Source organism: Rhipicephalus sanguineus, chromosome 8 (genome assembly GCF_013339695.2).
Source record: "Rhipicephalus sanguineus isolate Rsan-2018 chromosome 8, BIME_Rsan_1.4, whole genome shotgun sequence".
Lineage (NCBI taxonomy): Eukaryota > Metazoa > Arthropoda > Arachnida > Ixodida > Ixodidae > Rhipicephalus > Rhipicephalus sanguineus.
In genome coordinates, this window is record NC_051183.1 from 162,549,735 (window position 1) to 162,564,805 (window position 15,071).

The 15,071-nt window shown below is 46.5% G+C and overlaps 1 protein-coding gene across 1 annotated transcript in view; it reads left to right on the forward strand.

Annotated features, from left to right (window-relative positions):
• Window positions 1-15,071, forward strand: part of LOC119403657 (parathyroid hormone/parathyroid hormone-related peptide receptor-like) — a 246,366-nt gene that overhangs the window by 8,605 nt on the left and 222,690 nt on the right. Inside the window, exon 3 of the mRNA XM_049418388.1 lies at window positions 13,406-13,544. Within this exon, the coding sequence (XP_049274345.1) occupies window positions 13,406-13,544 (139 nt within the window). The remainder of the gene's footprint in view (window positions 1-13,405; window positions 13,545-15,071) is intronic.

Sequence of the window (15,071 nt, forward strand, 5' to 3'; positions counted from 1 at the left end):
GTGACGAGTCCCCAGCATCCGAGCGAAGCCTTACGCCGCCTTCGAGACGACCACGCCGTTCGCCGTCCCCGCGTCATCGGTCGCCTTCTCCTCCCCAGCTGGGAAACTAGCTGGTGCGACCGTTGGAGGTGCGGTCGCGGGACGGTCCGATTCGCCAATTCCTCCTTTTGCTGTGATGTTGAAGAACAAAGTGCGTGTGTGTATAGACGGTGTAAACACTGTAGCTCTTGTGGATACTGGTGCGACTATTTCGGTGATGAGCCTTCATTTTAAATATCACTTTTTAGGACATAAGGTTATGTTTGCGTGGGATCGCAATGAAACTTTTCGTGGAGTTGGAGGAGAAATGTTGCGCCCCGTTGGTATTTATTCGGCTTTAGTAACGATTGTAGGACAAAGTTTTAGAGCAGAATTCATTGTATTGGCGCAAGCAACTCATAGTGTTATCTTAGGGATAGACAGACCTCCTGTGTGAATGTGGCGATACACTTGACTGTGGGACTGGGGAAATTATTCTCCAAAGCACGTTGCCAACTGCCGTAATTGACGATTTTCGGGCTCAACCCGCCGACGTTCTTTGGTTGTCTGAAGATGCGTTGATCCTTGGTCATTCAGCCATGTTTATTCCCGTGTGCTCTTCTCGTGTCCTGTTGGGATACTGCAGCGGCCTAGTGGAACCAGATCATACCAACGCACTTAAAAATAATGTGCTGGTCCCTCCGTCGTTTATTCAAGTTATCGACGGACGTGCTCTCTTGTGGACAGTCAATGCATCTGCAGAGTCCGTGTGTCTGTCAGCCGGATTGAAATTGGGAATGTTTGAGGAGATGACCACAATAACGTCCGGATGGTTGAAGGGTCCCCAGACATCCGTCGCTGTCTTCTACTGAGCTGGATGAAACAAGTCGCTGTCTTCTACTGAGCTGGATGTTTTTCAAGAAGTACTCGCCAGGTACGCGCGAGTCTGATTTTGCTCAAAGCGATCATTGTTTTACGCTGACAAACTCCCGTATGCACCACCGTATCAACACGGGAGAAGCCTTACCGCGTATCAACTTCGGAAAGGAAAGTGATCGCCGAACAGGTCAACGAAATGCTGCAGAAGGGCGTTATTCAGGAGTCATGAAGCCCCTGGGCAGCTCCGGTTGTACTAGTCAAAAAGAAAGACGACTCATGGAGATTTTGTGCCGACTACCGCCACCTTAACGCGGTCACGAAGACGTGTATCCTTTACCACGCATCGACGATGCTGTTGATTGCCTGCACTCCGCCTCGTACCTTTCATCCGTCGACCTCCGGTCTGGATACTGGCAGATACCAATGCATCCGCCTGACTGAGAAAAGACTGCTTTCGTTACGCCCGACGGTTTATTTGAGTTTAACGTTATGCCATTTGGCTTATGTAACGCTCCAGCTACCTTCGAGCGATTCATGTACTCCATCCTTCGCGGTCTCAAATAGGAGATTTGTATGTGTGATCTCGATGACGTCATTATTTTCGGCAGCACTTTCCACGAGCATAACCAGCGGCTCAGCGTTGTTCTCAATTGTATCAAAGAAGCTGGCCTTATTTTAAGCTCCAAGAAGTGCCACTTCGGTGAGCGCCAAGCCGTTGTTCTTGGATATCTAGTCGACCAGGACGGCATACGACCATATCCCAACAAGATCACTGCAGTCCGCAACTTCAAGTCACCAAAGACGGTGAAGGACCTTCGTAGCTTCCTGGGCCTTTGTTCTTATTTTCGCCGGTTTATTAAAAACTTCGCCCAGATAGTTCATCCACTGACAGATGGATGGATGGATGCTATGAGCGTCCCCTTTATAACGGGGTGGTGACATGTCTGCCACCAGGCTCGAAGATCAACAAAAAAACAAAAAACCTTCCTTGTTTTATGTTGGCCTAATACCTCATCCACATTGGTTAAATCTATGTTATTATACAAAAAAATATAAATTCACGGTCCATCTCTCTGCCTCTTAAGGCAGAATGACCTTATTTTTTCTCATTATATATTTTTGTACTTTATCTCTACCTTTCTGCCACCAATACTCTAATCGTGTCTTACTTAGTTCTATCGCGGACGTGTTCAGCTTTCCATTGTTGTCCCTAAAACCCAAGGCTTCCTGTAGACTCGGGCCCACACGTATACCTGGGTGACTATCGCCACATTCAATCAGTACTTGTTCCATCGTTTCCTTAGTTCCCCCGCAGCATGTACATTGTTCTTCTTCGTTACTGAATCTCGCTTTATAACTACGCGTTCTAAGGCAGCCCGACCTTGCTTCAAACAGTAAAGCGCTTCCCCTTGATTTATCATAAAACCTTTCCCTCCTTATTTCGTTTTTTCCCTTTCGGTAGTTACTCAGAGCCGGCTTCTTTTCCATCGCGGTCATCCAATAAGTCCTCTCCGCCTCTCTGACCTTCCGCTTAATGCTCCTTGTTGTCATATCGCCCGCACTGCTAGCCGTATATTTACTGGTGAGCCTCCTAGTTCTTTTTCTCCACTGCGTGTCAACGCTTTTTCTATACAAATACCTGAAAACCTTCTCAGCCCATCTACTCTTCTTCATTTTCCTCAGCCTCTCTTCGAATTTCATTTTGCTCTGAGCTTCCCTCACTTCAAAGCCTGTCCATCCCATATCTCCCTTTACAGCCTCATTTGTCGTCTTCCCGTGAGCGCCCAACGCAAGGCGGCCCACCGTCCTTTAATTTACATCCATTCCTGATTGTACCTCTGACTTCATGCACACCACTGAGTTCCCAAATGTAAGCCCCGGGACCATCACACCCTTCCACAGCCCTCGAAGCACCTCGTACCTATTGTATCCCCATAAAGCTCTGTGCTTCATAATTGCAGCGTTCCTCTTTCCCTTTGCTACCAATGCTTTCTCTTGTACCTCCATATATCTATCCCCCTCATTTACTCATACTCCCAGGTACTTGTACTCGCTTACCCTCGGTATTTTTTGGCCCTGTATGAAGACCGCATGGTCTTCGTGATAATTGAATACCATCAATCCACATTTTGTTGCACCACATCCTAGTCCTAGAGCCTCACATTCCCTTCCGCATATATCTGCCAGTCGCTGTATATCATCTTGACTGTCCGCAAATAAGACAATATCATCAGCATAAAATAGACCTGGAAGCTTCTGCTCAACCATCGGGCCGACCTGTTTGTGCGACAAATTAAATCCGATTTTGCTACCTTCTAGCGCTTTTTTTATCCTCACCATGTACAGCATGAATAACAGCGGGGACAAAGGACATCCCTGTCTCAGCCCCTTGCTAATTTCAACGCTGTCCTTGCTACTTATTCCTTCCCATTCTATACAAACTGTATTTTCTCGGTATATTTCCCTCAAAAGCTGTATACAGTCGTCCCCTATGCCCACTTCTTTCAATATATCCCACAAAATTTCCTGATTAACGTTGTCATACGCCCCGGTGATATCTAGATATGCTACGTATAAGGGCCTGTTTTCTATTTTCGATATTTCTATACACTGGGTAAGAACAAACAGATTATCGTCTAACCACCCGTCGATTCGAAATCCATTCTGAAGTTCTCCCAAAATATCATTTTGTTCTACCCACGCTTCTATTTTTAATTTTACTGCCTGCATCGCCAACCTGTATAGCACCGATGTAATGGTGGTTAGCGGTCTATATGAGCGAATGTTATCCTTTTCTCCCCTGCCTTGATAGATTAAATTTATTATACTTTTTCGCCAACTGTCTGGTATTTCCCTCTACTGTAAGCACTTTTCTACGGCTTTCAGCAGTGCTTCTTTAGTGTTATGTCCGACTTCGTTATTGAGGCTGACGGGAACCCCAGCTAAGCCCGGAGTAGTGTGCTTAGGAATTTTTCCTTCGGCCTTCTTCCAATTGAAATTCTCTAGTACTACATCTTCGTCAGTTGCACTCCTTTGCGTACTTTTACTCACCGGGGGAGTCCCCTGGGTGACCTTTTTAAACGAATCGGCTGTTATCTTTCGGATGTAACCTAGCGCTTCATGCCCTTCCAATTGATTTCCTCCTTCATCTACCAAGCGTTGTTGCATTAGGACAGACTTCCTACCTAGCGCTTTTAGGTGGCTCCAAAATATCCTAGGCGCGGACTTCTTCTTTTCGCGAATCTCTGTCATCCAGCGTTCACTTTCACCTTTAATTTTTGCCTCGACTAATTTCTGCACAATGGATTTTCGCTCTAAATATATTTCCCATATTTGGTTGACTTCGTCCTGTGGCCGCTTCTCCTTTTTTGCCTGTCTGTGCTCCCTTCTGCCTCACGTCGCTTCTCAATCGCCTGCCGGATTTCTTTGTTCCACCAACTTTTTGACTTTCTCTTTCCTTTCCAACAAATAGTTTTGTGAGCAAAAACTTGTTTCGAAAGACTTGCTTCGAAAGGACACCCCCTACCGGTGGACCGCTGAGCATGAGGCTGCTTTCGAACAGTTGAAGTTTTTGCTCACTTCTGGGCTCCTTCTGCATCATTTCGACCCGGAGGAACTCACAGGACTGCATACCGATGCAAGTGGCGTGGGCGTTGGTGCCGTCCTCGTCCAGTTTCATGAAGGACGCCAACACGTTGTTGCGTATGCAAGTCGTGCTCTGACAATGGCTGAAAGCAATAATACTGTAACAGAACTGGAATGCCTCGCCGTTCTTTTCGCCATACACAAGTTCAGATCGTATTTGCAGGGCCGACATTTAAGGATCGTAACCGACCATCATTCCCTATGTTGGCTTGTTGGACTACGTGACCCAGCTGGCCGGTTGGCTCGTTGGTCCTTGCGGCTTCAGGAATATAACTTTTCTGTTGCCTACAAGAGTGGGCGATGCCACGCCGACGCCGATTGCTTATCTCGTCTGCAATCTCCAACTACAAGCACCGATGACGACGATTTCGACAATTACCTTGCAACGGCCTCCTTGGACTTTCCGAGTCTGGACATCTTCAGTCAGGAGCAGCTGCACGACCCATCACTGAGACCAATTATTGATGCGACCAACAGATCTCGACACACAACGCAATTTGTGATTCGTGACGGTGTTTTGTACCGCAAGAATTACTCAAGCAATGGTGCCCCACTGCTTCTCGTCGTCCCAGAACGCTTGCGCCTTGCGATGTTCCGAGCAATGCACGATGACATTACGTCTGAGCACCTTGGATTTGCTCGGACGCTTCACCGCATCCGACAGCGGTTCTACTAGCCTCGACTGTGGAAGACGACGAAGCACTACGTCGCCAGTTGTGATGTATGCCAACGCCACAAGCAACCGACAGCTCTTTCTGCAAGTACACTGCAACAAGTTACGCCACCGACTTCGCCTTTCGAAAAAGTCGGCATAGATTTGCTCGGCCCTTTCCCCAAGTCTTCCACCGGACGCCGATGGATAATCGTCTGCGTGGATTATCTAACACGTTAAACTGAGACGATGGCACTTGCTTCCGCCACCTCATCTGATGTGTCCTGGTTCCTACTGCATTCGATTATCCTCCGTCACGGAGCTCCCCGTGTGATATAAGTGATCGTGGCCACCAGTTCACCGCTGACGTTGTCGAAGAACTACTACGGCTCTGTGGGTGCCACTATCGGCATTCCACGCCTTACCACCCGTAAACCAACGGGCTAACCGAGCGCACCAATCGTACCATCATAAACGTGCTTTCAATGTATGTCTCAGCATACCATAAGAACTGGGATGCCGTACTACCTTTCATAACGTATGCCTTTAACACCGCCAAACACTAAGTAACAGGTTATACACCTTTATTTCTGCTCTACGCTCGCCATCCTCAAAGTTTCCTCTACACCGTGCTTCCTTTCTCGACTAACGAAAACGCAAGTGTCGCGCAGACCTTGTGTCGCGCCGAAGAAGCACGTCGACTGGCCCGGCTCAGAATTCTCTCGTCCCATTCCCGTGCTAAGGCCCGTTACGACGCACGACATTTGCCAGTAACCTTTGCAACAGGTCATCTCGTATGGTTGTGGACACCAGTAAGAAAGCAGGGACTTTTCCAAAAGCTTCTTTTTAAGTACACCGGTCCATTCGTCGTCGTCAAAGGTTTGAGCGACGTCACCTACGTCATCGCAAAAGTGACAGCTGGCAACCGCCGTTCACGCAAGACGCAACTTGTCCATGTTGCACGACTGAAGCCCTGCACTCAGCGAGCGCTGACTTGCTCGGTGAGCTTCGTCTGGCCCCGAGGAAAATGTAACGCGGCGCTGGAAGAGAGCGAAAGAAGAACGAAGAAGTAGAACGGGCGCGAGGGATTTGGTGATCGGCATCATCGGACCGTCCCTTGTCTTCTGCCTGCCGCTTCATTGACCTCATTGTAAATAAACCCATATCATCCGTAACAATATTACCTCGGGAGTTCTACAGAGAAGTCTCCTGGGGCCGCTTCCTTTGAATGCGTCATAAACGGTGTGACAGAGCTAAATAATGACATCGGGTCCGCAGGCAACCCCGAGAAGAAATTCCTGGCTACGGGTCTGAATGGCATATTCATTGCAATGTAGTACGCGCATGCAGAAGCCTGTTCGTAACCGGCCATGATGTAAACGAAGTTTTTATGAAGTCTCACAAAGTGCTTTTTCGATCTTCGGGAGTGGTCGAGCATTAACTTCCCGAAACCGACGCTGGCAAAACTGAAGCCGTCTTTTCAAGACCCAAAATAAATATGCCCTACTACCAGCCGACTTGTCTTTTGGTGGTAGTGTAATCGAGCTTGTAGAAATACGGTAATCGCTGGGCGTCATCCTTTCTTCTGATATGACGTGCACGGCTCACAGTGACTATCTTGCTAGGTTACTTCCTTCAGCTACAGGAGCGCCATCGTGGTGCCGCCATTTATTTTCTAGAGAGGTCAAAATGCAAATATGTAACTCAGCGTTTAGCGCTCGCGTAAGCTTTTACACACTTGTATTGGGAACAATTACGCTAGCAAATCTGCGCAGATTCTTCTTGTTGCAGAAGAAGCCATTACGGTGCGTCGCTAACCATTAGTACAATCATCCCCCTACAATTTTTTCCTTCAGACATCCCCCTAGGCGTGCGCAGGGTTCCCCATCAGGGGGGGGGGGGCGTCGCCCCCTTTGCCCGCCTCGTGCTGACACCTATGCTCATCCCACTACAGAATTGTTTGTCTGCTATCAAGTAATAAATGCCACATTGATTTGCGAGTACCGCCTATTGCACTCGTTTTTTTTTTCTTTTCAAATAAAAGCGCTAAGGACTTTTTAAGCAGTAATTTCAAGTTCGAAAAACAAGTAGGCGGTCTTAAAACCAGAGGCAGCAAGAAATTATTGGCAACCAATCAGTGGCTCTTGGCACTTTTGGCAAACATTCAGCAACTTTTGGCAAACAATCAGTGGCTTTTAATGTAGCGTATCGTTTAAGCAAATATCAGAAGCAGGGTATTGATTTTAAGAACTTTTGTAAAAAAGAGTTGCGCCATTATTTATTATCTTAACTGTACTAAACAGTGCTATCTGTTCTTAAAACTACACTTTTTTTTTTTCATTTTACCATGTAACTTTAAAAAAAAAAGAAACGTGCTGTAATTATGCATTGATATAAAGTTTTCAAAACACGCATGTCTGAATGTACGTATCATGACGTTTACCGCAATTCAACCTCACCATTTTTTAGTACACTTATGTTTCCGTTTGTGTATGCACATGTACGCATTGTATACGGGGTAGCTAATGAAATCAAATGTCTTAAGAATTATCTTCCACTTAGAACCCCACGCGTGCTGCATTGATAAGTTTGCCTATTGCATGGGCATGCGCAGATAAGTTTTCTTGCCTTCTCTTCCGCCGTTGTCGGTCTCTTCAGTTGTTAAGGCTCGTTCACACCGGCGACTAGCAATGGTCGCGCGACCGTTTGCGACTGGCGGTCAAAAAGCGACTGAAAGCGACCGGTGTTCACACCTGCGTGCGACCTATCTGCGTTGCCATATCTGCTCGTATGCAGCTTGCATTGCCGTTGCCCCGTAAAATAGGCTGATGTCCTGTTCCTGCGCATCGGATTGGTTCAGATGTTTGCGGCTGCAGTTGCGCGACTGAAAAATCGAGCAGCGAGCGACTGAGCCAAAGCAGTCGCTTTGCGACCAAGACGGCCATTTGCGACCGTTTGCGACCAGTCGCTTTGCGACTAACATAGTGGCCGGTGTGAACGAGCCTTTAGTCGGCGTTTGTGGTGTCCTGACTTCTTCCTTGTGTCCATGTTTGCACGCCCTGTCTTTTTAGAAGGGTCTTTCAATAAATATGTCCAACATCCTCAAAATTAGGAAAATGCGATATTTGTTCGATGCCTTTACAATTACTTCTTCTGTAGCCGCAGACATCTTAAGATGGTAAAAGAAATTATTCTGTACAATAATTAAGGAAATATAATTAATGAACTTTTTAGGTATGGAGTTATGCGGTTATGTCAAATGGGAAACTGGAAGTCCTTCACGCGAAGAACCAATTGCAGCTTTGAGAATTCCAAAAAGCGTCCTCTAGTAATAATTTCAAAGGAATGAAATTCACGCAAATTCAGCGGCGAAACCGAAGCCGAAACGGGAAAGTCGCGGGATCGAGTCCCGGCCGCGGCGGCTGCATTTTCGATGGAGGCGAAAATGTTTGAGGCCCGTGTACATAGATTTAGGTGCAGGTTAAAGAACCCCAGGTGGTCAACATTTCCGGAGCCCTCCACTACTGCGTCCCTCATAATCATATCGCGGTTTTGGGACGTTAAAGCCCAGATATTATTGATTGTCGAAACGGGAAAGAGCGCAGCTGACGTATTCTTCTGGGTCGCCCAGAATAGGTGAGCGTCGTTACATGAACCATCAACCGACTTCGTTGTGTGGGTGTGCGGGCTGTGCTTGCAATTATAGCACACATACCCCACATACGTTAACGAACGCTGAAGAACTACACCGCTGTAATCATTGTCTTGAATAGTGACGGCATTCTGGTCGTCGGCTTCTTGCGCTGACCCGTGCTTCGGTTTCGCCGCTTAATTTCATTACGTCACACTAATTAGTAGAGGCTGCTTTTCCTATACCTCAAAGATGCGATGGGTTTTTCGCATGAAGAACTATAAATGTCTCCTTTGACATAACCGCCTAACTCCGCTAATTAAAAAGTTAATCCATTTAACGTTTTTAAATACTGCATCAAATTAGGTCTTTAGCCATCTTGGATGCCGGCGGCTACAGAAAAAGTCATTGTGATGGCATCGATGAAATATCGCATTCTCCAGATTTTTGAGGATTTGGGACGCATTTCTTTAACACCCGGTATACGTACATCCTATGTTTACCAGTATTTCATGCCCTTTCTTTGTTTCTAAGCTTCCGTAAATATATTTTGTTCAATATGTACGCTTATCTTGCCTGGAAATGCACGTGTACACTGCCTAGTGTATCGGCACCTTGACAAGCTGAATTTCGGCGCTTCTCGGCTGATGTGAGCCCCAACTTTCTTGATTCTTGGTATACTCCTTGGCCGAGTATCTTGTATGGGTCATTCCACGCCAACTGTCCCAACCTTGGCGCTCGACCACCTGCGATTTGCTTGAAAAAAATTGAGGACTATCTATGTAAAGAGGAAAGTCTTCCACCAAGATATTTTTTGCGAAAAAAATTTTTCTGTATCGTAATGCTCATGTGAAGTTTTTGGAGAAGCTCGAAACTATGGCACGGAAAATAATTTATTAAAAATTTCGTTCTTTCTGAATTAGGCCGAGACACATTTTTTGCTGCAGAACGATGATAGACTTTACACTTAAAAAATGTTTCGTCAATTCTGACGCTACCGCGCTTTTTTTATATGAGCTTTATTATGAGAAATATGGTCTATGTTGGGACTTTTTTTCTGGAACGATTGCATTTAGTGAAAAGAGAAATTTTGCGTTGGACGATGGTCATGAAGTTGTACATTGAGCGAAAAATAGTTTCAGCCGCATATAGTGCGAAATAGTGCGTACAGCTGGCGGCAAACTTTCAAAAAAGTTAGTTTTTGCCAATGTTCAGTCGTAAATTGAACATTGAGGTGGTCCTAGTAAAAATGCTCCAAATAGCGCATTTATCAGCAACGTGCACTCCCCACAAAATGAGAAAGTTTTATCAAATTACTTTTTGTTTTAAGCAAGAAAAATTTTTTTGAAGTTGACTCCCACTTGTGCCTGCCCTTGTACACATTTTGTCCTCGCAGGAAAGCGTCCGTGCAGTAACTACGACTTGCGCGGGTGTGAGCCTTCCTGCGCTGATGGGCGTACATGTAGGTAACATAGTCAGCTTTTCTACGTGTTTATTGAAGTTATTTATTAGCCAGTATTAGAACGAGGACACTACTAGACTGTATTTGATAGGATGTCAATGTCCGCTGACAGCGGGCATAGCGTTCTCGCGCACCTCAGTCAAGCGACACTGTTGTGTTCAATAGATCGTTACCTGCGATAGGATTTAGTAATAGGAAAATACGCCGTCGTCATGAAAATCATCGCTCGCTATTTCAGTAATCATCGCTCGATATTTCAGTAAGGGTGCCGTTATCCAGCATATACAAGTATGTAGATAAAGCTTGTGAAAGGTCGCGGTGCCTCATCGAGGGCGAGGCGGTGTACGACGCCGGCCACGTTGTTGAATGCACGGTCGAGGCTGTCAACGGAGATCGCATCACCGTCGCAGCTCTCGTCCTGCAAACAAGTGCGCAATAGCCGCCTTGCTGCACACCACCCTGCCGATGCCCATGATCTCAGTTTGTCCCGTAATGTTGGTTCAGTGAGAACGATATTACGTGGTAGTTTATATTAACACCGCACAGGGCCGTCGCATGGGTATTAGAATATAACAATTAGTTAATCTCTGATTATACCACTCACAGGGCCACAGATATTAACGTGGCAAAGGCAAGCTGGGTCGAGTTCCACGCCAGGCAGACTAACGAAAAGCTTAAAGAGCTCCGCTTTTAAAAGTGTCTGTGCTGCCTCAGGTGGAACTTTTTAGAGAATGTACACTAAACAGCGGCAACAGGTTTCGCTTATGAATTTATGATAAGTATTCCGCTAGGCGCGCGCTTGCCTTCATAAGTAAAATACGTATGTACACCATCCAAATGCAGCCGTAGTCTCATATCCTGCGCCGCTCAGCTGAGCTCACGAGGCGCGCTTTCCTGCAAGGCGATTCGGAGGCCGCGTCGTCGGCTCCTTCTCTGGGGGCCTCCGCGGTAGGTTGTGGGACGGCACTGCACCTGGTGTACGTCGCCTATGCTTATAGCCTGCGTGCAATAAACGGCTTAAGTATTGGCGAGGCGCTTAAACGCGGTCACAAGCTTATGTAAGAGTGGCGCGTATACGGTGGGTAGCAGAAGTCACTGTCCGCGAAGTGCTTGCTGCACACGGTCGATGAAGGCGTGGGGCGCTTTCCCATTCTGAACTTGACAATCCACTTCTTCTTCAGCTTCGGGTCCTTAGGATAGTTGTGAAAGCTAACGCCTTTTTCACGAGCGGACGGAGTACACTGAGAGCAGTACTTCACCATTGTGCAGCACTCGCCGCCGAGACACGCGGCCGCAGTTCTAAGAAACGAAGAGCTGTAGTTCTAAATGAACGTTAAAAGCAAACCCACGATTGTTTCAACAGCGTCAGTAGCCACCATACGCAAGATAACCAATTGAACTGCTTTCATGTTGAGATTTACCACAACGGTGGTTTCGACACGGCGCTGGGCCTACGTAGCAGACGAAAGCGCGCGAATCCCCGCTCTGACGTCATACAGGCGCCGTTCGCCGAGCCGCCAACGGTCGCACACCAGGCCAATAGTTAAATTTGTGGATTTCCGCTGGTGGTTGTCTTGCAGAACTTTGAGGATGAAGCAAGGGTGGCGTTTTTAAGGAGGCTGCAATAAGAGGTTTAAATAAAGCGTAGGAGCGGCTAAGTGTGAGCATTTCAGGAAGTCACAGCTGCAAAGTCCAACTATTATAGCTTTACTAAGGCTACCGATTTCATTACTGGTGATAGCCGCCTGCGAAGTAACACTCAAAAATGAATCAAACATGAATACAGAACAACTAGTCCGGCTATCAGTTCTGCTCTGTATACAAATCTTAATGCGTGGAAATACTGTCACCCAGATGAACGTAGAATGATGCGCTATTGGCTTGTTCACTTTTGCGCTATGATTTAATTAGCTGACCGGTTGTGATGATTTTGATGACGACGGCGTATTTCCCTATTACTAAATCCTATCGCAGGTAACGGCATATTGAACACAACAGTGTCGCTTGACTGAGGTGCGCGAGAACGCTATGCCCGCTGTCAGCGGACATTGACATCCTATCAAGTACAGTCTAGTAGTGTCCTCGTTCTAATACTGGCTAATAAATAACTTCAATAAACACGTAGAAAAGCTGACTATGTTGCCTACATGTACGCCCATCAGCGCAGGAAGGCTCACACCCGCGCAAGTCGTAGTTACTGCACGGACGCTTTCTTGCGAGGACAAAATGTGTACAAGGGCAGGCACAAGTGGGAGTCAACTTCAAAAATTGTTTTCTTGCTTAAAACAAAAAGTAATTTGATAAAACTTTCTCATTTTGTGGGGAGTGCACGTTGCTGATAAATGTGCTATTTGGAGTATTTTTACTAGGACCACCTCAATGTTCAATTTACGACTGAACATTGGCCAAAACTAACTTTTTTGAAAGTTTGCCGCCAGCTGTACGCACTATTTCGCACTATATGCGGCTGAAACTATTTTTCGCGCATTGTACAACTTCATGACCATCATCCAACGCAAAATTTCTTTTTTCACTAAATGTAATCGTTCCAGAAAAAAAGTCCCAACATAGACCATATTTCTCATAAGAAAAGCTCATATAAAAAAAGCGCGGTAGCGTCAGAATTGACGAAACATTTTTTTAAGTGTAAAGTCTATCATCGTTCTGCAGCAAAAAATGTGTCTCGGCCTAATTCAGAAAGAACGAAATTTTTAATAAATTATTTTCCGTGCCATAGTTTCGAGCTTCTCCAAAAACTTCACATGAGCTTTACGATACAGAAAAATTTTTTTCGCAAAAAATATCTTGGTGGAAGACTTTCCTCTTTACATAGATAGTCCTCAATTTTTTTCAAGCAAATCGCAGGTGCTCGAGCGCCAAGGTTGGGACAGTTGGCATGGAATGACCCGTATCGTATCGCGATACAATTTCAAAGAACATTTGCCCAACCCTCGCTGCCGTTCTATTTTGGCAGAAAGGCAGACCCGTTGTCTCCTTTTTTGCTTTCGCTCGAGCATAATCGCTTGTCCTGAACACTGCGCTCATCGCACGTGTGTACTTCATATCTGTTATACTATCGCATTTTGAATTTCCCGAGGTAAATGTTTGTGTCTTGCAGGAGGTTACGCTGCCCCCGAAACAACCTGCACCTGCACCTCTTCATGTCTTTCATCTTTCGCGCACTCGCCGTGCTCGTTAAAGACGCCATCTTTGTCGACGGAGTGGGACTCAGCCCAGACATGGACTTCAATCAGAATGTGAGTGACAACGCCTCTTTATAGCTCTATGAGCGCAGAAATGCTGCAATAAAGTTGCCGTTGTTCTTGAATGCTGGTGTAGCGAAAGGCAGGTGAAACGAGTGTCTCTATGTATGCAATCGAATGCAAGAACCAACTCCAAAAGATTTATTTTAGATCTCACGCGCTCACTCTGCGCCCACTGCTCGCGGCTCTTCATAGTCGCCGTGGGGGCTCCACGTGAACACCGACGCTACTGGGCGTGCTCCGCATGGGCTTCCGTTTTACGCCTGGAATAAGGAGGTGCAGCCAACTCACCATCCCTGTCGTTGGTTACCCTTCACGCATCAACTCGTCTGCATCATTTTGAGCCCACCCCGACACCTGTGAGTGTGATATAGATCATTTTTCGCTGGCTTCAATCTTCAGAACGGCGGCGGCCAGAGACGCACACAGAGTTCCTTAAGCCGAGGCGCGTCGCTACCACGGACGAGCCGTCGGGGAACGACGGTGGCTGTGTTTGAGGACAGTAGCATTCCTTGATCAATGTTCACAGGTCCGTAGGCTCATGTTAGCGTCCCTGCTTGTTATGCAAGATTTTCACATTATTTAACGTGCCTCTTCGTACACCCGCACGGCACGTACATTTTCGCCATGGAAAACGCAACCGATCCGCCAGAGAAAGTTACGGAGGATGCTATCAACATGGCTGCGGCAGCAGCTATGGACACGACTCCGCCTGCGCCTACCAACGATGACGAAACGTCCTCCTCCAACGAAGACGGCTCTGCTTGGGTGCTGTTGCAGAAGAAACGACGCACGCAAGCCGACCTGTTGGAAGGCACTAAGACAAGCGAACTTCAAGGCAAGACCACTCACCGTAAGCCAACTACATCGCCGCCGCCACCCCTGCCTCTCCACGATTGCAAAGCCACCCTGCGCCCACCTGGGGGGGGGGGGGATACGCTTGGACCAGTGGAGTCGCAAGGGCTGGGCAAAGATACTTTAAAATTGTATCGCGATGCGATACAAGATACTCAGACTAGAAGTATTTTAGATACAGATACAAGATACCACAACGCCGATTGTATCCGATACGATACATTCTAATTGTATCTTAAGATACTTCGATACATTCGGAAATTTGTTATTATATATTTGTATATATGGTAATGTAGCACTAAACGCAGATGCACAAAAATGTTCGCTTGAAACTTTATTAACTGCGACCATTTTTTTTTCATTTTAATGAAATGTCTGTTACTATCTCAAAAGTTTTGTATTTCTTGCTGCAGGTATCTTACTTTCGTTTCGAAAAATGTTATTGGGGTTGCTTTAGCTGCATAACACGACAGCCGTTTATACACTTCGCTGATAACGGTTTTTGCTAGCCACTTTTCTAATGGGGCGGGGTCGATGCTCTGCTTGCCGACCAGCTAGCGGGATGCCATCTAATCACAAGAACTTCACTAAGAAGCCTTATTGCAATAAGAAGCCAACGGTATTTGCACAATGGTGCAAATACCTTTGTTAAGTTCTACCTTGCCC